This window comes from Pungitius pungitius, chromosome 12, assembly GCF_949316345.1.
Source record: "Pungitius pungitius chromosome 12, fPunPun2.1, whole genome shotgun sequence".
Classification (NCBI taxonomy): Eukaryota; Metazoa; Chordata; class Actinopteri; order Perciformes; family Gasterosteidae; genus Pungitius; species Pungitius pungitius.
Window position 1 is genome coordinate 19205002 of NC_084911.1, and position 24250 is coordinate 19229251.

Consider the following 24250-nt stretch of genomic DNA (forward strand, 5'->3'; position numbering starts at 1 on the left):
CGTGAAATGCAGCACCCTTGTCAGTGATACGGTAGTAGACTATACATAAAAGACAGGAGTAGTTATGTCGAGAGCATCTTTGTGGTGGGGTCGTGTTCGTTTGTGTGTGTGTGTGTGTGTGTGTGTGTGTGTGTGTGTGTGTGTGTGTGTGTGTGTGTGTGTGTGTGTGTGTGTGTGTGTGTGTGTGTGTGTGTGTGTGTGTGTGTGTGTGTGTGTGTGTGTGTGTGTGTGTGTGTGTGTGTGTGTGTGTGTGTGTGTGTGTGTGTGTGTGTGTGTGTGTGTGTTGCATTGCATATCCTTTTTGGACACCAGGCTCAGAACTTTCCTAGACTGCCACCTTGTGGAGGACGTCACACCACAGTGAAAGGCCTGAAGTATACAAAGAAAGATGGGCGTCCATGTCCTACATCTTTATCTGGATGCATAATTGTTTTTCTGAGGAGCTTTGCAGTCTGAGCTAAATAAGCCTTTGTTTTTATATCCTTTAGGTTGTTGTGGTTGTCATCAACCCAATGTTGAGAACTGTGTTTTTGTGGCGTGATGTGGAAAAATTGCACTTTATTTTGTGTCGAACATTTTTTTATTTACTGGCGCATATGTATTTATTTGATATTTTTTCTATTTTGTTTATTTATGAAACTTTTTATCTATTCAAACGTTGTTGTTTTTTTACACGTTGGAGGGTTAGTATTTTTCTGCATTACAACTGAAATCAAATATTTATATACTTTACATTTAGATTGAGGAATCCACCAGATCTGTGTGGGTCCCCTTCTGTGTGCAGTTTTGAGGCTCATTCAACGCCTGTATTCCAGTGAAGGCAATCTTTGTCCCCGTGTTTGATTGAGTTGTTTCTTTTTTTTTTACCACAACAACTCTTGTCCATTAAATCGCTAAATATTTATTTGCCACCGTTGGTAAAAAAAAAAACAAAAAAACCAATGCAAAGGCCTATAGTGCGGAAATGTAATAAAAAGCAGAGAAACCCTTCGTTCTGTCTGACTTTTTTTATGACGCGATCGTTCGGAGGGACACTCGAGGGCTCTCTGTCATTGGTCCTCTCTTGGCCAATCAGAGCCGTGGTGACGGATGACTGGTATAAACAGGAAGTGAGCGTGAGTTCACTATTGTGCTCCTTGAAGCCCGAGCGGTGATCCAGTTCGCCAGCTACGAACCGAAGGCAGAGGGGCAGCTGAAAAGAATGACCCATTAAATGACTCGCTGTCATTAGAGAAGCACCAACGATGCCCCGAAGTAGGTAAGCGAGGAATGTCCGAGTGGACAGACGAGCCCAACCAGCTTTTTTTTTCTTGGCTTGAAATGAAGAATTGGCAGATGACAGTTTTCCCCAAGAAGTATAATCGTAATTGTACAGTGAGTTGTTTTGATATCAGTAGAATTCCATTGTCTTGGTTTGTAAAATGCACGATGTCACTTTGCGTTGCAGATCAACATGTTTGAATTAGGTCATCCAGACGTAGACTTATTGAGATGACTTATAGTTAACGTCCAAGTAGGTAAATATGTTTAATGAACATAAATGAATCAGGGCGGCATGTAATGTTATTAGTTAATGAATATCTTGGACTAACACGTCCCAAGAGGACGGCCGGTTTTGTCACGTGTTGTCTAACCAGCTCTTCCAAAGTTTTTAGAACGTCACTTTTCACGGTTACAGTTATTTGATAAGTAACTTAACATGATTATATTATTAACAACGGTGGCAATCATTTATCTACTTCATGTGTATAGTTTTCTGTTAGAAAGTGAATGGATTTTATTATGTGAGAGAAGTGGAGACAAGTTACATAAGAGTCATGTTTCAGGTGTGTGAGTTGTTCCCATTGTGTGTGTTTGGGGCCCAACAAGGTAAAACTGAGTAGCAGGTCCATCAGAGAAGTTCACGTCTGCTGATCCGTATGTACTTTTATTCAAGAAACATTTCCAAAGCGGGAGTTTTACCTGTTGGGAAGCATCTTTTATGTTGTGGTTCGAAGACCTTCAGCAGCCAAACCGCAGTTCCTAGAGTCACATGGTTTCCCTGTTTACTTACTGCCATGGGGAGTTATTGCCTTCGCTGTGGTTAATGATAACCCATCGGTTCCGGGGGGGTCAGACCCCTCCCTGTAAAACCCCTTGCGGTGCACGGCTGCCTCGTCCTTCAGGGGTCACATGTCTTCGCAGGCTGCCATGGCGATAAGGAGCAATCCCTCGCGCTCCGTCTCCGCCCTCTTCTGTCGTTATGAACCCCAACGACGCCTCGGCTCGCTGTGAGGACGGCTCTGTCGACGACCCGATGGACGACTGGCTCTTCCTCTCCACCGACTCCGTTGTCCGTGCGGAGGTGAGCGAGGAGAACCCGGAGGCCGAGGACCGAGGCCCACTCAAAACCAAGCTGATCTCTGTGTGGAACAGCGTCAAATATGGTCCGTTGTTTACCGCTCTGACGACGTGGCTGTTTTTCTGTTTCTGGGATCCTTGCGTTCCCTCGTGGTTTGTAGTATTGAAACGTTACCCCTCAACCCCCCCCCCCTCCCCCCCCCCTCCCTCTCTGTCTGTATGCGTCTTGGCCCGGTGGCGTTTCAGGCTGGTCCCTGAAGCACAAATCCAAATTCAGCAAGAGCTCTGCTGTGATCATGTTCGGCCAATCGTACGAGCTCCGGGATCACGGTGAGAAGCCTCCTGAAAATCTCTACTTTGTGTCATTTAAAAAATCTATATTTTTGCCTCAATTCAAGCTCCGCCGCGGTTCCTCAGATGAGCGGGAGAACTTCCGCCGCTCCTTCGCGGCCGTCCTGTGGTTGACGTACCGACGGGGTTTCCCTCAGCTGGCCGGCGCCTCTCTGACCAGCGACAGCGGCTGGGGCTGCGTGCTGCGCACGGGCCAGATGCTGCTGGCTCAGGGACTCCTCCTACACCAGGTGCCACCAGGTGACGGCACACGCGCTGCGGGGGGGGGGGGGAGGTCGGCCATCACGTCCAAAAGCTAACCCGTACGCATAATGGAAACGACCGCAGGTAACGTTTTGGCGGCGTCTTTGCAGGTTGCACTCGGTGCGTGGGCTACCACGCCGTCAAAGACGACCTGGACCTCCCATCGGCTTGCCCCGCGGACGCCGCGCGGCGTGGACTGGCCGCAAAGGAAGGGCCGAACAGGATGGGTCGAAACCTGAGCTTGGATTCCCTCATGGACCGGCCCAAGGAGGCCCCTCTGAGGAGGGTGGTGTCGTGGTTCGCGGACTGCCCCACGGCCCCTTTCGGGATTCACAAGCTGGTGGAGCTGGGCAAAAGCTCCGGGAAGAAGGCTGGCGACTGGTACGGCCCGTCCATCGTGGCACACATCCTCCGGTGAGACGCGGCGTCCTGAAGGTCCACTTGTCCCCACCAACTTTTATCGAGATGAATCATCGGACTGTAAGAGGTGTTTTTTTTTATTTTTATTTCAGGAAAGCAGTGGCAGCATCAGCGGCCCTTCCCGATCTAGTCGTGTATGTCGCACAAGATTGCACCAGTGAGTAAAACAAGCTTCCAAATAAAGGCAGCTGGGGTAAAAACAAGCCCATTTTCTTTTGAGCCGTACATTCTTTTTTTTTTTCCACGAGAAGGAGGAGATGGAGCAATTGAAATGTGCTGTGACAAATTCAGAACGTTTGGAAGGGGAATCAAACCGCGTGGACGTCTGTCTGTCTCTTCCTTCCCATGCGTTCAGTCTACTTGGAGGACGTCAAGAGGTTGTGCGAGCGGCCTCCTCCTCAGGCCTGGAAGGCTGTCATCATCCTGGTTCCTGTGCGACTTGGAGGACAAGAGCTCAACCCCTCCTACATCACCTGTGTGAAAGTATGTCAACGGTCAAGTGTTTTTGAGGTTCTCCGGGATGCGAGCTGTGTAAGAACTGTGGATTGGGTTTTGTCATGTTGAGTCCATCCGGTACCGTTTCATGACGTGGGGGTGCACACAAGGCCTTGAAAAAGACCCTTTTCTTTCCCACCTTCCCTGGCGGGGATTGAGGCTGCCATCATTGTATTACTTGTTATTTGTGTGACCTCAACATTGGAGTATGCATCCCCAAGACCATGTGTTTCATACAGTACATCTCAGTCGAGTATTGATCAGATTGACCACTGATCAATACAGTTTTTGCCTGTCCATCTATGAAAATGGCGGCTTTTCACTAATCTGCAGGGCTACTGCACGCTGTTCCTATTTGTGGTGTTCAAAGAGAAATGACAACAAGCCGTCCCTGGTTGTCGCCCCACAGAAACTGTTGAGTTTGCAGTGCTGCATCGGGATCATCGGGGGCAAACCCAAGCACTCTTTGTTCTTCATCGGCTTCCAGGGTACGTGCACCAAATTATGGGGACATTATTATGCTGTTGCCTGTCAGTGCCTTTTCACTTTTTTTCTCCTTCATTTTCTTCCACTGATGCTGCTGTGCAAAAGATGACCACGTGCTGTACTTGGACCCTCACTACTGTCAGCCCACGGTGGATGTGACCAGGGACAACTTTCCTTTGGAGGTTTGAGGAACTACAGTTTCCCCTCTTCTACTTCTTGGTTTCAGTTTCTTCCTGTTGCAGCGCGGCATTAACGACAATATTGGTAGATAGCATCAGATTTTCTTTTTTCATAGTTAAAATCTTGCATGTCATTTAGCTGACGCTTTTATCCAAAGCGACGTACAATAAGTGCATTTCCACATAGAGACACAAACTCAGAAGAACAAGTAACAAAGTACAATTTTCATCAAAATAAGCAGTTTCAAAACATGTTATAGAAAAGTGCCATTTTAAGTGCTTTCTTGTATATCTGGGGAAAAGACTTATTAATGTTGAGCTGATTACCTCATAAGCTTTTCTGTGGTGATATTTTCTCTGACTCAGAGGAGAACTCTGATTAGTGTTCTCTTCTCCAGTCCTTTCACTGTAAATATCCCAGGAAAATGGCTTTCTGTCGCATGGACCCCAGCTGTACCATAGGGTTCTACGCCAAAGGCCAAAAGGACTTTGAATCCCTGTGCACAGACGTTAATGAGGTATGTGATTCGTCCATTAGAAACTTGACTCCTGGAATGGAGTTCCCAATGTACGTTATCAAAGAGTGAAACGTGTTTTAATGTTTTATCTCGTTCTCTCTATTTTTAGGCTCTCTCCATATCTGCAGAAACGTACCCCATGTTCATATTTGCTGAAGGAAAGGGTCAGGAGGAGGAACGGGAAGGAACCAACGTTGTCCAAAACAATATCGCCTACATCCAGAGGAAGAATGAACGGAGAAGAGTCGACACCAGCAACAGCATGGACGAGTTTGTTCTGCTGTGAAACAGTGATGATCAAAGCCGTACGACACTGTAACTGTGTGCCACCTACTGAGCGTCATTTTTATTTATTGCTATTGTGTGCTCACCTGTATTTATTGTTTTAAGAGAAGAATATTTAATTGAAGGACTTTGAAGAATGACTTTCTATTTTTCCATCTCAAACTTAACAACATAAGTTAATTAAAAATAATTTTCTCAAAGGGGGAAAACTTGAGGCGAGTGTTGTGAGATACACAGCCTCACTGTGGCGTGTCATGTGATGAGAAATGCGAGGCCTTTAGTTTATCAAATTGGATTCCTGTTAACATGTGACACGCGCATGAGAAACCCACTCCGACTTCACTGGGGAAGAAGTCTGATGTTGTGGATGCCTCCTCAGAAGAAAACAACACAACGTACCGACTACTCATCAGCTGGAACTTTTTTTTTTTTTTCTCTCCCTTTTATCTAAATAAACGGCTCACCAAAAAACAGCCACTCCTTTGTATTTCTTTAATGTGTTCCTGGCAATTGAGGCCCTCAGAAGAGCCCCCGTCCCTCTCTTCGGTCCCTACAAAGTCAGAGAGAGCAGATGCATTGTAGACATTCAGGACCTTTTCACCAAAGCCTCTAGTGACTGGTGGATGTTTTTTTTCTTCTTTCCTCAGCATATTGTAGCGATCATGAATCGTGTGTGTCTTTGAAATGGTTGCTAGGTGAAAGTGCCTCTCGGTGGCCTTGTGGTTATAGAATAATCGCAGCGGTAGGAAGTCACATCCCGCCGCTTTCCTTCAGTGCCGGAAACAAATGAGTGAAAGTCCTGAAGGTAACCTCCAAGGTCACTATGAGACTTTTGGCTCTACGCTTCTTTCTGGCACCGCGCTGGAGAGTTCCTCCACACGGAACCCTGCAGATTAAAGACAAAGACCTGATCACACCTCCCTTTAAATGACCGGTCACATGTCAATGGGCCACCAGCACACTGCAGGACTTCTTCATCAAGCAACATTGATAGAAAACACATGATGAAAGTGGACGTTGACAATGTGTATTGCTCATGCTGTTTTTGTGGGAGCTGTGTTTATTCTAGAGTGGCCTCATTCTTTTTTTGCTCACATAGAAAAGGATTTAATTGATTACTCAATTATCATATTGACAGAAACTAAGTGGAAACCAATTTGACACTTGATTTGAAGGAAGGTTGACTGAACTGCTATGGATAGAACAAGAATTTAATATTTCATTTCAAACAAAACATTCATCAGATGAATCAATAATGAAAATGAGTCGGCACCCTGGTGTGGAATAATTGCTGGGTTTTAATAATAATCCCACATATAAAGGCTGACGATAGCGAGGCGGTTCCCCCAGGGCCACTTTGTATTCCTCTGCCTGGTGTAGATGGAGTGGTCTTGCAGGTACTGGGAGTATTTTACACAGTAATATGAGCATTCCTGCCTTCCCCCTCCACGGCAGCCATCCCCCATCCCCCATCCCCGCCTGTTAACGCATCCCTCACTGGGCATGCGGGTAGTGATCGAGACGGTGGAAGGGGGGCGCTGTGGAGTCGCTCACAGGCCGGTCTCTGCGATACAATCTACCCAGAGAGAGAGAGAGAGAAGGGGGGGGGGGGTGAAGGAAAAAAACCAACTGGGTAGGTCGCTCTTTGTTTCTGCCTGGGAGGAAAAACCAAGAGACGTTGCAGCCGGCGAGGATTTAAACATCAGCGTTCACCGTTAGTGTAAGTCCACTACGATTTCTGGTTGGGAGCTCTGGAAGAGTTGTGTGTCCGTTTCACGCGGCCGGCGGAGAGCATCCGCTCGCTTTCAGGTGGCGATATTTGCAGAGAAAAAGAGCGGACCGACATTACAGTGCCGCTGCCGCGGCGCCACAGTGTGCAATGAATGAACGTTGTATTTTAGGGGGAAATGTGCTGAGAGCGGAGCACCGTGCCAGAGGTACGGGTGGCGCGTTGGATCAATCAGCCCCGGCGACGAGGGATGCTCCGACCTCCCGCACGGCGCCGCATCTCGATAAACGTCGCGAAAAACAACACATTTTTGTTGTGTCTTAATTGGCCTGTGCGAGCGTGGCCCGGCTAGGCTAACCCGACTAGCTCGTTAGCATGCTAGGCACCGTCAGCGGCCAGCTTGTGTTGTGGTACGATACAGCCGTTCGACTCGCTAGCCCGCTAGCCTCGCCCGGGCAAGTCTTTGGCGCTTTTTACCAACGAATTGGGGCGAAACTACCGGCGAACGAGCTCAGCGGCGGACACCGGGAGGCTCGTGCTCGTGGAACGGCAGCTTCGGCGGGTTCGCGGACGCGTTTTTTTTTGTAACGTTTACTATTAAACCCCGCTAGGCCCCGGCTAACGCGACCAAAGCTAACCGTGCTAACAACAGCTACCATCACGGTTATTTACTACGGTGTGTTTGCAAATGTAACCGCTGTTTGAACCGGAGAGCCCGCAGCGCGGGGACTTCGGAGCCGGTTCGTCGGCTCGGTGACTTGGAGTCGCCGCCCGTCTCTGAACCAGCGGCTCAGACGCCGAGTAGAGCCGCGTCTACACTTCTTCGTTTCACCCACGAAGGGAAAGTTTTAAATGACGTCCAGCGTGTGCATGGCGCTCTCCGTTTGTAAATATGCATTTAGTTTGTCCTACTTGTTGTTACGTGCGCGATCAGCGTGGCGAGCGATCCTCTTCCACTCAGCGACTGACCATCTGTCGCGATTTGAATTCACACGGGCTCGTGATCGCACCCATTTGAATTACTATTATTCCTTATCCTGTGATTAGTTGTTCGTTTTCATTTGGCCACTTGACGAAGCACCAAACAATAACACAACAATAGCAGTACCCCAAGCTGATGATTGTACTGTCCTGTACTGTCGTCGGCTACATTCACGCAGAATTGTGATTGATGACATCATGATGGAGTGTCTTATGTGCAAATCTTATAGTGCAATGAGACAGACGGTGAGGAGGACCTCCCGTAGGTCAAGCCCAACCCGGTTCGTGGAGTTTGTGGGTCAGGAACAATAGTTCTACAATGAATTGTCCATTCAAAGTAAAAGCGCGGAAAGCTGGACTCTGGAAAGCGCCTTGACTCACGCGGGCATCTCTCCTCACAGGGGTTCTTTCTGCTGCCGCACATTCCCGGCTTCTCCTGAGAGATGTCCACTCCTGACCCCCCAATGGGAGGGACACCTCGACCTGGTCCCTCCCCAGGTCCGGGGCCGTCTCCGGGAGGCATGATGGGCCCGAGCCCCTCTCCCGGCTCGGCCCATAGCATGATGGGGCCTAGCCCGGGACCACCCGGGTCTGGACACCCCCACCCTCCACAGGGACCCTCAGGATACCCTCAGGACAACATGCACCAGATGCACAAAGTAAAAAGCTGTTGTTTACTCTTTTTAAAGTTGATTCTATTATTATTTTTTTCCCCTACTAAATGGCATTCAAAATGAATCTTCCAACCTGTCATGTAGTATGACACTTTTGTCACTGTTTTCTAATCAGCCCATGGAAGCCATGCACGAGAAGGGGATGCCCGATGACCCCCGCTATGCTCAGATGAAGGGCATGAGCATGAGACCAGGGGGTCACAGCGGGATGGGACCCCCTCCGAGCCCGATGGACCAACATTCCCAAGGTAACGGCACACGACAATGCATTTTTAATGGATCAGGCGTGTGTGCATCCAGCCGGTTTCTCTTCTCTGCTCGTTTTGGCAGCATGAGCAGACCGCAGTAGGCGGGCGGGGGGGGGCGGGGCGGTGGGGCTTCCCCTTTCAAAGAACAACAAAAGCAGCTGCATCCACAGAAAGCGTAGTCAGATAGCACAAGAGGACGTAGTAAGCAGTGTGTTTCATACAGTGATTGGTCTTAATGGACGGAGGTAAAGAGTGTTTTGTTCAGCTGTCATTTATTGTATTCATTGTATTACTTACACGATGCTCAGTGATTTTTTTTCTTTTCTTTCTCACTGTAGTCAAATCTGGCAGCGTTAACATTAGTTAATAACCGGGTTGTGTTATGAAATTGCGTGCGAAGGCGCTGGCTGGCACATCGTTAATCAGGAAACGTTTATTGCCATAATATGTTGGACATGGAAATTGACTTGGCGGTTGGTGCATGACAGAAGACGGTACAATAATGACGACATAGTGCAGCAATAAGATAAAAATAAAAGTATAATAAAATATATGCTATGGGTTAGTATGTTAGTAATATCAATATAGAATAGTTAGATCAATATGTACTACCTACCAAATTAAAGATTTTAGTGTTCCATTAGCAGCACACCGTTCACACTGAAGTAAATTCGAGCAATAAGTCCTGCCTGCATCTCGTGACTGTCGCTCACATGACTGTCCATCACGAAAACTCTGTTCCGGATGTTGAATGAAGTTTGTATTTCACGGACCAACAGCACAGCGTTCATTCAATGTAATCCCTTTCAGCATTACTTTTCAGGCAAATTGAGCTTATTACATGTTTTGGTGTGTTCTACAGCACATTAACAATGGGCGCTCCGGTGCTTTCCCTTTCCACCTAAACGTCCCTCCTTACTGTTTGTGACGATTGATGTCCAGCGAGCTCACGTTTTACACAGAACCTTTTTGGAACACCCGTCCTGCTCCGTGTGCCCCAGGTTACCCGTCTCCGCTGGGCGGCTCGGAGCACGCCCCCAGCCCCGTCCCAGCCAACGGCCCTCCCTCTGGTCCTATGATGCCCGGAGGTCCCTCCGGCCCCATGGAGGGCAGCGGGGACCCGAGCCAGGGAATGGGCCAACCTAACCGCGGGGGTCCCCAAGGTCCGGGCGGACCCAGCGGCGCAGGAGTGGGACCCGGCGGTGCAGGTGGGCCCGCGCCTTTCAACCAGAACCAGCTGCACCAACTCCGGGCTCAGATCATGGCCTACAAGATGCTGGCGCGCAGTCAGCCGTTGCCGGATCACCTGCAGATGGCCGTGCAGGGGAAGAGGCCCATGCCGGGGATGCAGCAACCGCCGATGCCCAACATGCCGCCCTCCGCGGGGCCGGCCGTCGGCCCCGGAGCGATTCCGGGACCGGCTCAGGCCAACTACAACAGACCACACGGTGAGTTCATCTGGGCTTAAGGGAAGCAGGTGTAGAGTTTCTCTTTGTTCAAAGCTCTCATAAAAAAAACAAAGAAAAGCAGGATTTATAACAGCTCCGCAGAGACACCTGGTGGCTGAAGACACATTTATTTACTAGCTTTGAATAAATTTAATAATTACACTTGTTGTTTTAGGGATGGTAGGTCCAAACATGGTGCCTCCTGGACCGGCAGGAGTCCCCCCGGGTATTCAAGGGCCGCCGACCAATGGACCCCCCAAGTCATGGCCTGAAGGTAAACGTAGTCTTGCAGCTCAACTCAAGTGGTCCCATGTCAACGCGCACACGCAGCAGGGCCTGACCGCTCCCGACTCCTCCCCTGCAGGGCCGATGGTGAATGCTGCTGCCCCCTCCAACCCGCCTCAGAAGCTGATTCCACCCCAGCCCACTGGCAGGCCCTCTCCCGCTCCTCCCTCCGTCCCCCCCGCCGCCTCCCCGGTGATGCCTCCTCAGACGCAGTCCCCAGGACAGCCCGCCCAGCCGCCCCCCATGATGCTTCACCAGAAGCAGAACCGCATAACCCCGATCCAAAAGCCCCGCGGGCTGGACCCGGTGGAGATCCTCCAGGAGAGAGAGTACAGGTGAGGACAGGGTGTGTCACACCATATATTTATTCATAAGATAAAGCGCACTGTCCGGTATCCTCATTTACATACTTCTAACACGGTATTTGTCAAACTACGACCAAACACCATAAAAAATGTTTTAAAAACCACGATTTGCGCAAACCTACCACAAATGTGTGTGTTCTACAGGCTACAGGCCCGTATCGCTCACCGCATCCAGGAGCTGGAGAACCTGCCCGGCTCTTTGGCCGGTGACCTGCGCACCAAGGCCACCATCGAGCTCAAGGCCCTCAGGCTGCTCAACTTCCAGAGACAGGTAGCCGAGAACAGGCCACCGCAGCGCGTCTCCAACCTAAAAGAAGATGAAGACTTGAGTGCTGATGACAGTATTTCGACTGTTTTTTGTGTGTGTGTGCGTGCAGCTGCGCCAGGAGGTGGTGGTCTGCATGCGGCGTGACACGGCTCTGGAAACGGCCCTCAACGCCAAGGCCTACAAGCGCAGCAAGCGGCAGTCGCTGCGGGAAGCCCGCATCACCGAGAAGCTCGAGAAGCAGCAGAAGATTGAACAGGAAAGGAAACGTCGCCAGAAACACCAGGTACACCCGGGGGGGGCGGGGTTCCTAATGCACTTTGAACGAGAACGCCTCGCTCGTGTGTGATCTCGCGTGAATTGTGTAATAACCGCGGCGTCCTTTCTGGTGACAGGAATACCTCAACAGCATCCTGCAGCACGCCAAGGACTTCAAGGAGTACCACCGCTCCATCACGGCGAAGCTGCAGAAGGCCACCAAAGCCGTCGCCACCTACCACGCCAACACGGAGCGCGAGCAGAAGAAGGAGAATGAGCGCATTGAGAAGGAGAGAATGCGGAGGCTGATGGTGAGACTCTGAATCTATGACGCAAAACTCTTTTTTTCCCGATGTCAAACCGATCAAACATGTACTATTTGAATTTATTTTTCTCCCACAGGCCGAAGATGAAGAAGGCTACCGTAAACTTATCGACCAGAAGAAAGACAAGCGCCTGGCCTACTTGTTGCAGCAGACGGACGAGTACGTGGCCAACCTCACCGATCTGGTGCGCGCCCACAAAGCCGTGCAAGCTCTCAAAGAGAAGAAGAAGAAGAAGAAGAAAAAGAGGGTGAGCGTTTAGACTGGGCATTTAAAAGGGATTTTCTCTATATGCATGTGACTTTTTTTTTAAAGGAATGTGTTTTCTTCCTCCAGAAGCCGGTCACCCTGGAGGGGGGCCTTCCGTCCCTGGGGCCCGACGGAGAGGTAAGGAACCCGTGTGCCTGAACGCGATGTCGTTCCTAATGTCAACGGCCTACCTGACGCGTTCTCGTTCCCCTGACCCCTCCCAGCCTTTGGACGAGACGAGTCAGATGAGCGACCTGCCGGTGAAGGTCATCCACATGGACAGCGGGAAGATCCTGACCGGGATGGAAGCCCCAAAAGCTGGCCAGCTGGAGACCTGGCTGGAAATGAACCCGGGGTCAGTACAAAGCGAGGCCCATATAGGCACCGTTTGTGGAATTCAGTGGCGATGTAGGGCGCTGAGAAACATTTTGTTCTTCTCGCAGGTACGAAGTGGCGCCACGTTCAGACAGCGAAGAAAGCGGTTCGGAAGAAGAGGAGGAGGAGGAGGTGCGTGCCGCAGGGGTCTCTACATCAGAGCAGAATGGTCACTCGTTGCTTTTCTTTCTGTTCTCTGATCCTCGACCCACTTTTTCTTTTGGTCAGGAGGAAGAAGAGGAGAAACAACCTCATTCCTCTGCAACTCAAGTGGAGGAGAAGAAGACGATTCCCAACCCTGACACCGACGAGGTGTCTGAAGTCGATGTCCTGCATATCATCGAGTAAGACCCTGGTGTTGTTGACTCTCCGCCGTCGGGGGCCACATGTCTTTCACTATGTTCACGTCTTAAATCTCGTTGTTTCGTCCTCCTTCGTTCACAAGACACGCCAAGCAGGATGTGGACGACGAGTACGGCAGCGCAAGTTTCAACCGAGGCCTGCAGTCCTACTACGCCGTGGCCCACGCCGTCACCGAGAAGGTGGAGAAACAGTCCACGCTGCTGATCAACGGGCAGCTCAAACAGTACCAGGTAAGGGGGGGGGGGGGGGCGCGATGGAGCCCAGCTGATGCGCTCCGTGAGCCGCGAGTCTTAACGCCGACCCTTTCCCCGTCCAGATCAAGGGCCTGGAGTGGCTGGTGTCGCTTTACAACAACAACTTGAATGGCATCTTGGCGGATGAGATGGGTCTGGGGAAAACCATCCAGACCATCGCCCTCATCACTTACCTCATGGAGTACAAGCGCCTCAACGGGCCCTTCCTCATCATCGTACCTCTCTCGTAAGCCCCTCCTCAGCAGTGTCCGGCTCTACCAGGGAAATACCAGGAAGGGGCACAAGCTGGTGTTCTTGGCTTCAACTTTGTCTTCTTCTTTTCAGAACTTTATCAAACTGGGTCTACGAGTTTGACAAGTGGGCCCCATCTGTTGTGAAAATCTCCTACAAGGTCAGTCCCCTGACCAAAAGAGTTTGAAAGCTGAGGTCAACCACACATTCAGTGACTTTTTTTTTTTTTTACATGAATTAACTGGAAAGCCCTTTTTGTCTATTTTCAGGGGTCTCCGGCTGCTCGCCGCGCGTTCGTTCCCATCTTGCGCAGCGGCAAGTTCAACGTGCTGCTCACCACGTACGAGTACATCATCAAAGACAAGCAGGTGTTGGCAAAGGTGAGGCAGCGAACCCTGACATTAAGCTCCAAGTCGCAGATTTTTTCCCCCCCTCTAACTCCTTTTTTCTCTGTCAATTTCCCCCCCGATAGCTTCGTTGGAAGTACATGATCGTGGACGAGGGCCATCGCATGAAGAACCACCACTGCAAACTCACCCAGGTCCTGAACACCCACTACTTGGCCCCGCGGCGCGTGCTGCTCACCGGCACGCCGCTGCAGAACAAGCTGCCCGAGCTCTGGGCCCTGCTCAACTTCCTCCTGCCCACCATCTTCAAGAGCTGCACTACGTTCGAGCAGTGGTTCAACGCTCCCTTCGCCATGACCGGAGAGAAGGTCCGTCTCGGTCGGGGAGAGGGGGGGAAGATTTGTGTTTAATGCAGGTCTTGTATTCACAGGGGTTTCCTTTCCCCTCCCCAGGTTGACCTGAATGAAGAGGAGACCATCCTGATCATCAGGCGCTTGCACAAGGTGCTCCGGCCGTTCCTGCTGCGCCGACTCAAGAAAGAAGTCGAGGCTCAGCTGCCCGAGAAGGTCAGCCGGCTCTCGCTCTCCTTTCCTTGGAATCTCATTCCTTCCTGCGGGACTTTAAGCTCCAGAGCCGTGGTTCTCAAATGTTTTTGTTTCGTAGGTGGAGTACGTGATCAAATGCGACATGTCAGCCCTGCAGAGGGTTTTGTACAGACACATGCAGGCCAAGGGAGTGCTGCTCACAGACGGCTCGGAAAAGGACAAGAAGGTAAGGAGACGAACCTGTCATTTTAAATAAAGTATTGCTTTTTTATGCTGTATTTGGAAACTAAACTCCTCCCCCCCCCACACACCGTCTTTTCCATGTTCTAGGGCAAAGGTGGCACAAAGACCCTGATGAACACTATCATGCAACTGAGAAAGATCTGCAACCACCCGTACATGTTCCAGCACATCGAGGTACCGACCCAGAGGCCACGTGTGAAGAAACGCCTGCACATGGAATGAGTGTGACCCTGTCGTTTGTTTTCACAGGAGTCCTTCTCTGAGCATCTCGGCTACTCCGGCGGCGTCGTGAGCGGGTACGTAAAGCGTGTGTGTGTGTGTGTGTGTGTGTCACACTTGTTGCATTCTCCCTGCTCATTTCCCCCCCCCCCTCCACCCGTCTAGCCCGGAGCTGTACCGCTCCTCTGGGAAGTTTGAGCTGCTGGACCGCATCCTGCCCAAGCTGAGGGCCACCAACCACAAAGTGCTGCTCTTCTGTCAAATGACCACCCTCATGACCATCATGGAGGACTACTTCGCCTACCGCAGCTTCAAGTACCTGCGTCTGGACGGTGAGACAGGCCCCCTTCTCCCCCACAGTCAAGTGTTTGTGTGTGATTTCTGTTCAGTGTCCCTTATCAATCAAGACTCACTTCCTGTACCCCCCTTGCCCTCGCCGTCCCCCTCCCACAGGAACCACCAAGGCGGAGGACCGCGGCATGCTGCTGAAGACCTTCAATGACCCGGCCTCAGAGTACTTTGTGTTCCTGCTGAGCACCAGGGCGGGGGGCCTGGGCCTCAACCTGCAGTCTGCCGACACGGTCATCATCTATGACAGCGACTGGAACCCACATCAGGTACCTGGGACATCGATGCGTCACGGTTGATCAACAACCTCAATATCTTCTCTCATTTATTGCGTATGAATTATATTCACCCCTTTGAGGCCTGTTTGTGATTCTGGGCTACACAAAATACATTTTAGTGAATTCTAATTAATCTGAGGAGTAACACAACTCGATATATGACATATCAAAGTACTTCAATGCAGGCTGTCCTGGGGACTTCAAGACCCAACTAAAGCCTTTTGGGTTTCTTAAATATCTCCTGCAGCATCCTAACTCTAGTTCTGTATCATTGTCCTAAGCATTATGTGCGTAACCCGCTTACAGGACTTGCAGGCACAGGACAGAGCCCACCGCATCGGTCAGCAGAACGAGGTGCGCGTGCTCCGCCTCTGCACCGTCAACAGCGTGGAGGAGAAGATCCTGGCCGCGGCCAAGTACAAGCTGAACGTGGACCAGAAGGTCATCCAGGCCGGCATGTTCGACCAGAAGTCCTCCGGCTGCGAACGGCGGGCCTTCCTGCAGGCCATCCTGGAGCACGAGGAACAGGACGAGGTCGTGGCGAAAGGAGGCTGCCGTGCCAGGGGGGCGTGGGTGGGTGTAATCTGAACCTGTTGCACAACTCGCGCACCCACCCACTTCTGCCTGTGTGGCGTTCCGCCTCCATTTTTTTTCTTTAATTTTCTCTCCCCTCCTGTCTCTTTTCTTTATTTCCTTCTCTTTTTGCACGATTTGTGAGCTTTCATCGATACACAATAATACTTAGAATTTCGGCTCCTACACATACCATTTGGTTAAAATAAGACTTTAAATGTAATACTGATAAACTCGTGCAAATTTGCTATGCTACCTATACTGCTATGTATTGTAAAAAGTAATATGCACTAATTCCTTTATGCCCCCCTTTCTGTGTAGGTGAGATTCTGGGAAGTGGCTCTGAGGTGCTACAGAAATCTGTTGCTCATTTGTGGTCTCATTTTGTCCTCAGGAGGAAGATGAAGTTCCCGATGATGAGACTGTGAATCAGATGATCGCCAGAAGCGAAGAAGAGTTTGAACAGTTCATGGTTAATCTCGCTTCCTTCTACATTTGTTCACTTTTCAGCTTCGTAGTCTGAATCCGTGAATCCCTGCAATGCCTTCCCTTTATATTTCTCTTTTTCAACCCCAGCGCATGGATCTCGATAGACGCCGCGAGGAGGCCCGCAACCCCAAGAGGAAGCCGCGTCTGATGGAGGAGGACGACTTGCCCAGCTGGATTTTGAAAGACGACGCCGAGGTTGAGAGGCTGACCTGCGAGGAGGAGGAGGAGAAGATGTTCGGCAGAGGCTCCCGCCAGCGCAAGGAGGTGGACTACAGCGACTCGCTCACGGAGAAGCAGTGGCTCAAGGTGGGACGTCGCTGCGTGCGGCTCTGCAGCCATTATTACACATCTGAACGTTTGACCTCATTCATTCAGCGTTCTCCTCGCCTTAGGCCATCGAGGAGGGAAATCTAGAGGACATCGAAGAGGAAGTGCGCCACAAAAAGACGACCCGAAAGCGCAAGAGGGACCGCGACCACGACGGCGGGCCGGCCACGCCCAGCTCCAGCAGCGGCCGCGGGCGGGACAAGGACGACGACGGCAAGAAAGCAAAGAAACGGGGCCGCCCCCCCGCCGAGAAGCTCTCTCCCAACCCCACGTCCCTCACCAAGAAGATGAAGAAGATCGTTGACGCCGTCATCAAGTACAAGGACGGGTGAGGACCTCACCGAGGAGGATCCAAATCAAGTGGTCATTTTTAGAGTCACTGGTGACTAACAGCTGTGCCGCCTTTTCTCAGGACTAACGGGCGACAGCTGAGTGAAGTCTTCATCCAGCTGCCTTCTCGCAAGGAGCTGCCCGAGTACTACGAGCTGATCCGCAAGCCAGTGGACTTCAGAAAGATCAAGGTGAGCCTGAATGTCTGCTCAGCTGGTTGAGCTCTGGTAACCAGAGCTTATCCATAGACACTGTGACCAGAGCTTATCCATAGACACTGTAACCAGAGCTTATCCATGGACTCTGTAACCAGAGCTTATCCATAGACACTGTAACCAGAGCTTATCCATGGACGCTGTAACCAGAGCTTATCCATGGACACTGTAACCAGAGCTTATCCATAGACGCTGTAACCAGAGCTTATCCATGGACACTGTAACCAGAGCTTATCCATGGACACTGTAACCAGAGCTTATCCATAGACGCTGTAACCAGAGCTTATCCATGGACACTGTAACCAGAGCTTATCCATAGACGCTGTAACCAGAGCTTATCCATGGACACTGTAACCAGAGCTTATCCATGGACACTGTAACCAGAGCTTATCCATAGACGCTGTAACCAGAGCTTATCCATAGACGCTGTAACCAGAGCTTATCCATGGACACTGTAACCAGAGCTTATCTATAGACTCTGTAACTAGAGCTTATCCATAGACACTGTAACCAGAGCTTATCCATGGACACTGTAACCAGAGCTTATCTATAGACTCTGTAACTAGAGCTTATCCATAGACACTGTAACCAGAGCTTATCCATGGACTCTGTAACCAGAGCTTATCCATGGACACTGTAACCAGAGCTTATCCATGGACACTGTAACCAGAGCTTATCCATAGACGCTGTAACCAGAGCTTATCCATGGACTCTGTAACCAGAGCTTATCCATGGACTCTGTAACCAGAGCTTATCCATGGACTCTGTAACCAGAGCTTATCCATGGACGCTGTAACCAGAGCTTATCCATAGACACTGTAACCAGAGCTTATCCATAGACGCTGTAACCAGAGCTTATCCATAGACTCTGTAACCAGAGCTTATCCATAAACACTGTAACCAGAGCTTATCCATGGACTCTGTAACCAGAGCTTATCCATGGACTCTGTAACCAGAGCTTATCCATGGACTCTGTAACCAGAGCTTATCCATGGACACTGTAACCAGAGCTTATCCATGGACTCTGTAACCAGAGCTTATCCATAGACACTGTAACCAGAGCTTATCCATAGACGCTGTAACCAGAGCTTATCCATAGACTCTGTAACCAGAGCTTATCCATAAACACTGTAACCAGAGCTTATCTATAGACACTGTAACCAGAGCTTATCCATAGACACTGTAACCAGAGCTTATCCATAGACGCTGTAACCAGAGCTTATCCATAGACTCTGTAACCAGAGCTTATCCATAAACACTGTAACCAGAGCTTATCCATGGACGCTGTAACCAGAGCTTATCCATAAACACTGTAACCAGAGCTTATCTATAGACACTGTAACCAGAGCTTATCCATAGACTCTGTAACCAGAGCTTATCCATAGACGCTGTAACCAGAGCTTATCCATAGACTCTGTAACCAGAGCTTATCCATAAACACTGTAACCAGAGCTTATCCATGGACGCTGTAACCAGAGCTTATCCATAGACGCTGTAACCAGAGCTTATCCATAGACGCTGTAACCAGAGCTTATCCATAGACACTGTAACCAGAGCTTATCCATGGACACTGTAACCAGAGCTTATCCATAAACACTGTAACCAGAGCTTATCCATAAACACTGTAACCAGAGCTTATCCATAGACGCTGTAACCAGAGCTTATCCATAGACTCTGTAACCAGAGCTTATCCATAGACTCTGTAACCAGAGCTTATCCATAGACGCTGTAACCAGAGCTTATCCATAGACGCTGTAACCAGAGCTTATCCATAGACTCTGTAACCAGAGCTTATCCATAGACGCTGTAACCAGAGCTTATCCATAAACGCTGTAACCAGAGCTTATCCATAAACACTGTAACCAGAGCTTATCCATAGACTCTGTAACCAGAGCTTATCCATAGACGCTGTAACCAGAGCTTATCCATAGACTCTGTAACCAGAGCTTATCCATAAACACTGTAACCAGAGCTTATCCATGGACGCTGTAACCAGAGCTTATCCATAGACGCTGTAACCAGAGCTTATCCATAGACGCTGTAACCAGAGCTTATCCATAGACACTGTAACCAGAGCTTATCCATAGACTCTGTAACCAGAGCTTATCCATAGACTCTGTAACCAGAGCTTATCCATAAACACTGTAACCAGAGCTTATCCATGGACGCTGTAACCAGAGCTTATCCATAGACGCTGTAACCAGAGCTTATCCATAGACGCTGTAACCAGAGCTTATCCATAGACACTGTAACCAGAGCTTATCCATAGACTCTGTAACCAGAGCTTATCCATAGACGCTGTAACCAGAGCTTATCCATAAACGCTGTAACCAGAGCTTATCCATAGACACTGTAACCAGAGCTTATCCATAAACACTGTAACCAGAGCTTATCTATAGACACTGTAACCAGAGCTTATCCATAGACGCTGTAACCAGAGCTTATCCATGGACTCTGTAACCAGAGCTTATCCATAAACACTGTAACCAGAGCTTATCCATAAACACTGTAACCAGAGCTTATCCATGGACGCTGTAACCAGAGCTTATCCATAGGCACTGTAACCAGAGCTTATCCATAGACACTGTAACCAGAGCTTATCCATAGACGCTGTAACCAGAGCTTATCTATAGACGCTGTAACCAGAGCTTATCCATAGGCACTGTAACCAGAGCTTATCCATAAACACTGTAACCAGAGCTTATCCATGGACGCTGTAACCAGAGCTTATCCATAGGCACTGTAACCAGAGCTTATCCATAGACACTGTAACCAGAGCTTATCCATAGACGCTGTAACCAGAGCTTATCCATGGACGCTGTAACCAGAGCTTATCCATGGACACTGTAACCAGAGCTTATCCATAGACACTGTAACCAGAGCTTATCCATAGACGCTGTAACCAGAGCTTATCTATAGACGCTGTAACCAGAGCTTATCTATAGGCACTGTAACCAGAGCTTATCTATAGGCACTGTAACCAGAGCTTATCTATAGGCACTGTCCAGGCAGGAGAGTGCAGAACATATTCTACACATTGTGCTCTCCACAAAGACGCATGACTCTCTTGACAAAAACACTTTTTAAGGCTTTTACATCCTGTCATGGGAGTATCTCCTTTACGTCTGACTGCTGCCTTCTTTTGTCCTGCCGCCAGGAGAGAATCCGGAGCCACAAGTACCGCAGCCTGAACGACCTGGAGAAGGACGTGATGCTGCTGTGTCAAAATGCCCAGACCTTCAACCTGGAGGGGTCTCTGGTGAGTGATGATCATACACTCAATGTTGAGTAAATTGTGGTCCAATATATACTTAATGTTTCTCAGTCAAATAAAGTATGACATAGACATCAGCGTTGTGGTGGTCTCCTTGTGTAGATCTATGAGGACTCCATTGTGCTGCAGTCCGTCTTCACCAGTGTGAGACAGAAGATCGAGAAGGAGGACGAGAGCGAAGGAGAGGAAAGTGAGGAGGACGAGGACGACCTGGACGAAGGCTCGGAGTCAGAATGTGAGTATCGGGAGCGGCGCCTTTTCCACAAGAGGCCCGGTGGCGCGCGCAGAACGTGACCTTGCTTGGGGATCTTTTTTTGGCCCCCGTCAGCTCGTTCAGTGAAGGTGAAGATCAAGCTGAGCCGGAAAGAGAAGGGGGACCGAGGAGGGAAAGGACAACGACGGAGGGGCCGGGGGGCCCGGGCCAAACCGGTGGTGAGCGACGATGACAGCGAGGAGGAACAGGAAGAGGTGAGACGAGATTTATTGTGGGTTTAAATTGTCCATCATAGTAGAGGTTTGAAATCGTCATTTCTGCCTTTGGGGTCATTTCTAGAAGTCCAGAAACCATGTTGTAACATTAGATGGTGTGAGCGGATGCTTTTCTTGTGTTGTTCTGCTCGGTAACCAAAGTAAATGTTCTCAGGAGCGTTCGGCCAGCGGCAGCGAGGAGGACTGAAGTGAGCCAATCCCGACCGGACCAAGGGCCCGCTGAGCCCCTTGACTGGACTTTATATATTTTACTTAGATACAGCAGGGAGACAGTCGGTGAAAGAGGCTTAGTTTTAATAGATGAGCGGATTTTTAGTGGGACTATTGCATTCTCATTAAAGTATACCATTAATTGAAAAACCAATTAAGTGAAAAAAATGACTAAGATATGAAAGCTATGAACCATTCACTTCCATATTTAAACCATTTCTCTGTATGAATAGTAGTGTCTCTTTGCCTTTTTTGTTTTCTCCTGTAAGTGGAAAATTGACAGAGCCTGAACTATAGACTGATCGTGGGCCATAAAGACAGCTAACTGTTTTTTTTTTTTGTTACGTGGTATTCATTTTGTCGTCTTTTACTTTAAGACAAAGCGTACATGTGAACCAGGAGTCACTGCGTTCCCTGAAGTCTCTTTTTGAATGCATGTCGTGCGTGTCTGTGGAAAAGCACCTGGGTGTGACTTCGCTATTATCTCTGTGTTTAATTTTAGACTACAAGCGGGATCACGGTGCATCCCGCCCTGCAGCCCCTCCCTCTCAGGTTGTCTATGTAAAGGGGGAGGAAGGGATAGGACCATTTTCTCGTGTCGGTGTCACTGGATTCCAAAAAGTACAATAAAGGCATCTCATAAGTAAGCTGCTTAGTTTTTTATTTTTTTAGTCCTGCACTCATCACATCTGTGCACTAGATGGCCTGCTGAGACCATGCAGCATGTTTACCTGCTGCCAGCATCGTCTTAGTCAGTTCGATGTTTCCCACAGTTGTAAATCGTTTTCAGTAACGTCACTTTCACCTTTTTACTACGGGTTTGGTTTATAAATCATAAACCATACGCTTCATATGAAGAGCTCCAAAGCACTGTCAGACTAACTTAATGCCATCAGTGGACCTCAAATGTGTTTATATGCCTTGATTACTTATAACTAGGTTTTATAATGTCTGTGACTGACATGTAAAAGGGTTCACTGTATAAATGTGCTTGTTAATTTAGGCACTTGAACTGTTTGTCTCTAATCCATCTCTTTGTACAGGGAGTCATTTCACTAAATCTTAACACTGGTTTAGTGAACTAGCTAACGATATCTAGTCCAACCATTGATAGATTTATATATTATAAACTTATAGCTAATCTCATGTATTTCAACTGCTGCAGTTATTAGTGATGTACCTGAACCATTTATGCAATCATTTCACTTTTAGCTGATTGTTTCCACTCTCCAGGGGAAGCTTTCTCACTCCTGGACCCTGATAACTTCCTCCAGCTCTGCCAGCACGGCTCCCATAGCTCCCCTTTCCTGTGTGAATGTCATTTAGGTTTATTTGCTGTTTCCACTACGATTTTACTCTAATCACATCTATAACTATGACTTACCTAAAAGATCGAGAGCCACGTGGGGAAACATGGACATAAGCTCTTCCTTAAAATGGAATTTGAAGTAACAAAGACAGGAGAACCCCCCCCCCCCCCCCCCCCCACACGGCCTTTTATTGTTTCACCCCATTGCATCACAGAGTCAGTCTTGGTCTCCAGGGCCGAGGTGATGAAGCAGACTCCTTCTGAGCAGCACTGCCAATCTGAGGGCCGGACCCTGCCTTATCCAGGGGCCACAATGACAACTGGGCCAATCAAGAACGTGTCCCCCTGACTGGCAGGTGGCATTTCCAGGGGAGGATTGAACCTGAAAACACACACAACTCTTACGACAGAACCAGCTCCTACTTGCAACAAAAAAAAAAAAAAACCCGGCTCAACTTCAACTGGAAGAACCTGCTTTGGCCTCCAGGAGAAGACAGACCATCCTTTGCAGACAACACACCGTTTATTTTTTTCTGGTGAATGTGAAACGGGCTGGAAGAACCAGAAACTGTTTACACAGGCTGAGGGGAGGTGAGGGGGGGGGGGGGTTGAGAGTACATGATGAAGGATAGAGAGAGAGGTGTAGTGGAAGGGTGTGCAGAGGAACTTCCCCACTATCACACACACACACACACACATGTGTGATTGTTCAGGGACATCAAACAACCAGAATCTTGACAGGAAGTTTGCGTTTAACCGTTTGGAAAAGGCTTCATGTTTCTCTGTCGGTCAACACGGAGCCCGTTTCTGAGCATTTGAGAATTCCTTCCCACTTCCTAATAAGTTGCAGCCTAACACAGAGGGGCAAGAGGTGGGTGTGCTCACGCTCCCAGAGAGCATCCGGCATTGGACAGAGAGGGTCGTAGAAGAAGTGGCTCTGATGTAGAATAATGTAACAAGAACATAATTGAGTCTGGAAAAACTTCCAATATCAGCAAAAGAGCAGAAGTAATGCCAACTAAAAATAAGGTATAACACACGTATTCATCACGCGGCACGGCCTCCTTCCCTACTGGTGGTTTTATCATTGTACCATTAACGTTGACTCTGAGACTACAACGTTGAAGTAGAAAGTAGCATACATTGTACATTGTACCCGACTACACGTATGTGACAGACTTGCAGCATGTGGAAATTTGCCCCTAAAAAACTATGGGGATAAAATTCGTTGTAGTGGTCCACTGTCTCATAGTTTCACAAATAGACATTTCAGAAAAATGTTATTCTTTGTGTTTTTTTTAAATCTCTCACGTCCCTGAGATTTCCTCTGTGACCCCTTTGATAAGACCCAACTCCTGGAGTGGGAACCAGTGGACCAACTGACCCACCTACTGTCTCTGGTTTAAACCAGCCCTACACTTCCAGCTGCTAACGTGCAGCTCACACATCAACGCCAAGGTCTCATCCTTATTATTTACCACATGTTTCTGCAAAATCAGCGCCTTTGCTTTTGTGAATTTTGCTCATCCGTCTTGATTTTAAGCACCCGGGTACTTGATCTGCACATCTTCTATTGTTCTGGTCCGGCTGGTCCCATCTTCAAGCGGACTCGCCAATCGCTGTGCATGGTTTCAGCGCAACGTGGCAAAAGTGTGTATTAGTATTAGTACAGCTCATGAATAACTACCT

The 24250-nt window shown here is 49.1% G+C and overlaps 2 protein-coding genes across 5 annotated transcripts; both read left to right on the top strand.

Moving 5' to 3' along the window:
• The first annotated feature begins 1076 nt into the window (after positions 1-1076).
• On the top strand, positions 1077-6345 carry LOC119219922 (cysteine protease atg4da-like). Of its 2 annotated transcripts, none has more exons than XM_037475432.2 (11): positions 1077-1258; positions 2185-2426; positions 2587-2670; positions 2758-2931; positions 3045-3348; positions 3447-3511; positions 3710-3837; positions 4259-4337; positions 4441-4517; positions 4913-5032; positions 5142-6345. In XM_037475432.2, the coding sequence occupies exons 2-11, from the start codon at positions 2243-2245 to the stop codon at positions 5316-5318; spliced, it is 1392 nt and encodes a 463-aa protein (XP_037331329.2). In that variant the 5' UTR covers positions 1077-1258; positions 2185-2242; the 3' UTR covers positions 5319-6345. The 2 variants fall into 2 exon arrangements, with proteins under 2 accessions (XP_037331329.2, XP_037331330.2); XM_037475433.2 differs by having other exon boundaries at positions 1077-1254.
• A 565-nt stretch (positions 6346-6910) lies between these two features.
• On the top strand, positions 6911-21899 carry smarca4a (SWI/SNF related, matrix associated, actin dependent regulator of chromatin, subfamily a, member 4a). Of its 3 annotated transcripts, none has more exons than XM_037475427.2 (34): positions 6911-7037; positions 8429-8686; positions 8817-8949; positions 9951-10397; positions 10573-10671; positions 10762-11017; positions 11192-11318; positions 11425-11598; positions 11708-11881; positions 11973-12143; positions 12230-12280; positions 12367-12497; positions 12586-12649; positions 12746-12861; positions 12963-13110; positions 13197-13360; positions 13459-13525; positions 13635-13745; positions 13838-14080; positions 14165-14278; positions 14376-14483; positions 14588-14674; positions 14750-14796; positions 14885-15051; positions 15173-15336; positions 15652-15918; positions 16313-16390; positions 16495-16713; positions 16800-17062; positions 17147-17255; positions 20437-20538; positions 20656-20788; positions 20882-21021; positions 21197-21899. In XM_037475427.2, the coding sequence occupies exons 2-34, from the start codon at positions 8471-8473 to the stop codon at positions 21227-21229; spliced, it is 4923 nt and encodes a 1640-aa protein (XP_037331324.2). In that variant the 5' UTR covers positions 6911-7037; positions 8429-8470; the 3' UTR covers positions 21230-21899. The 3 variants fall into 3 exon arrangements, with proteins under 3 accessions (XP_037331324.2, XP_062422080.1, XP_037331325.2); XM_062566096.1 differs by having other exon boundaries at positions 12233-12280; XM_037475428.2 differs by lacking the exon at positions 6911-7037 and adding an exon at positions 8187-8308.
• Positions 21900-24250: the final 2351 nt, after the last annotated feature.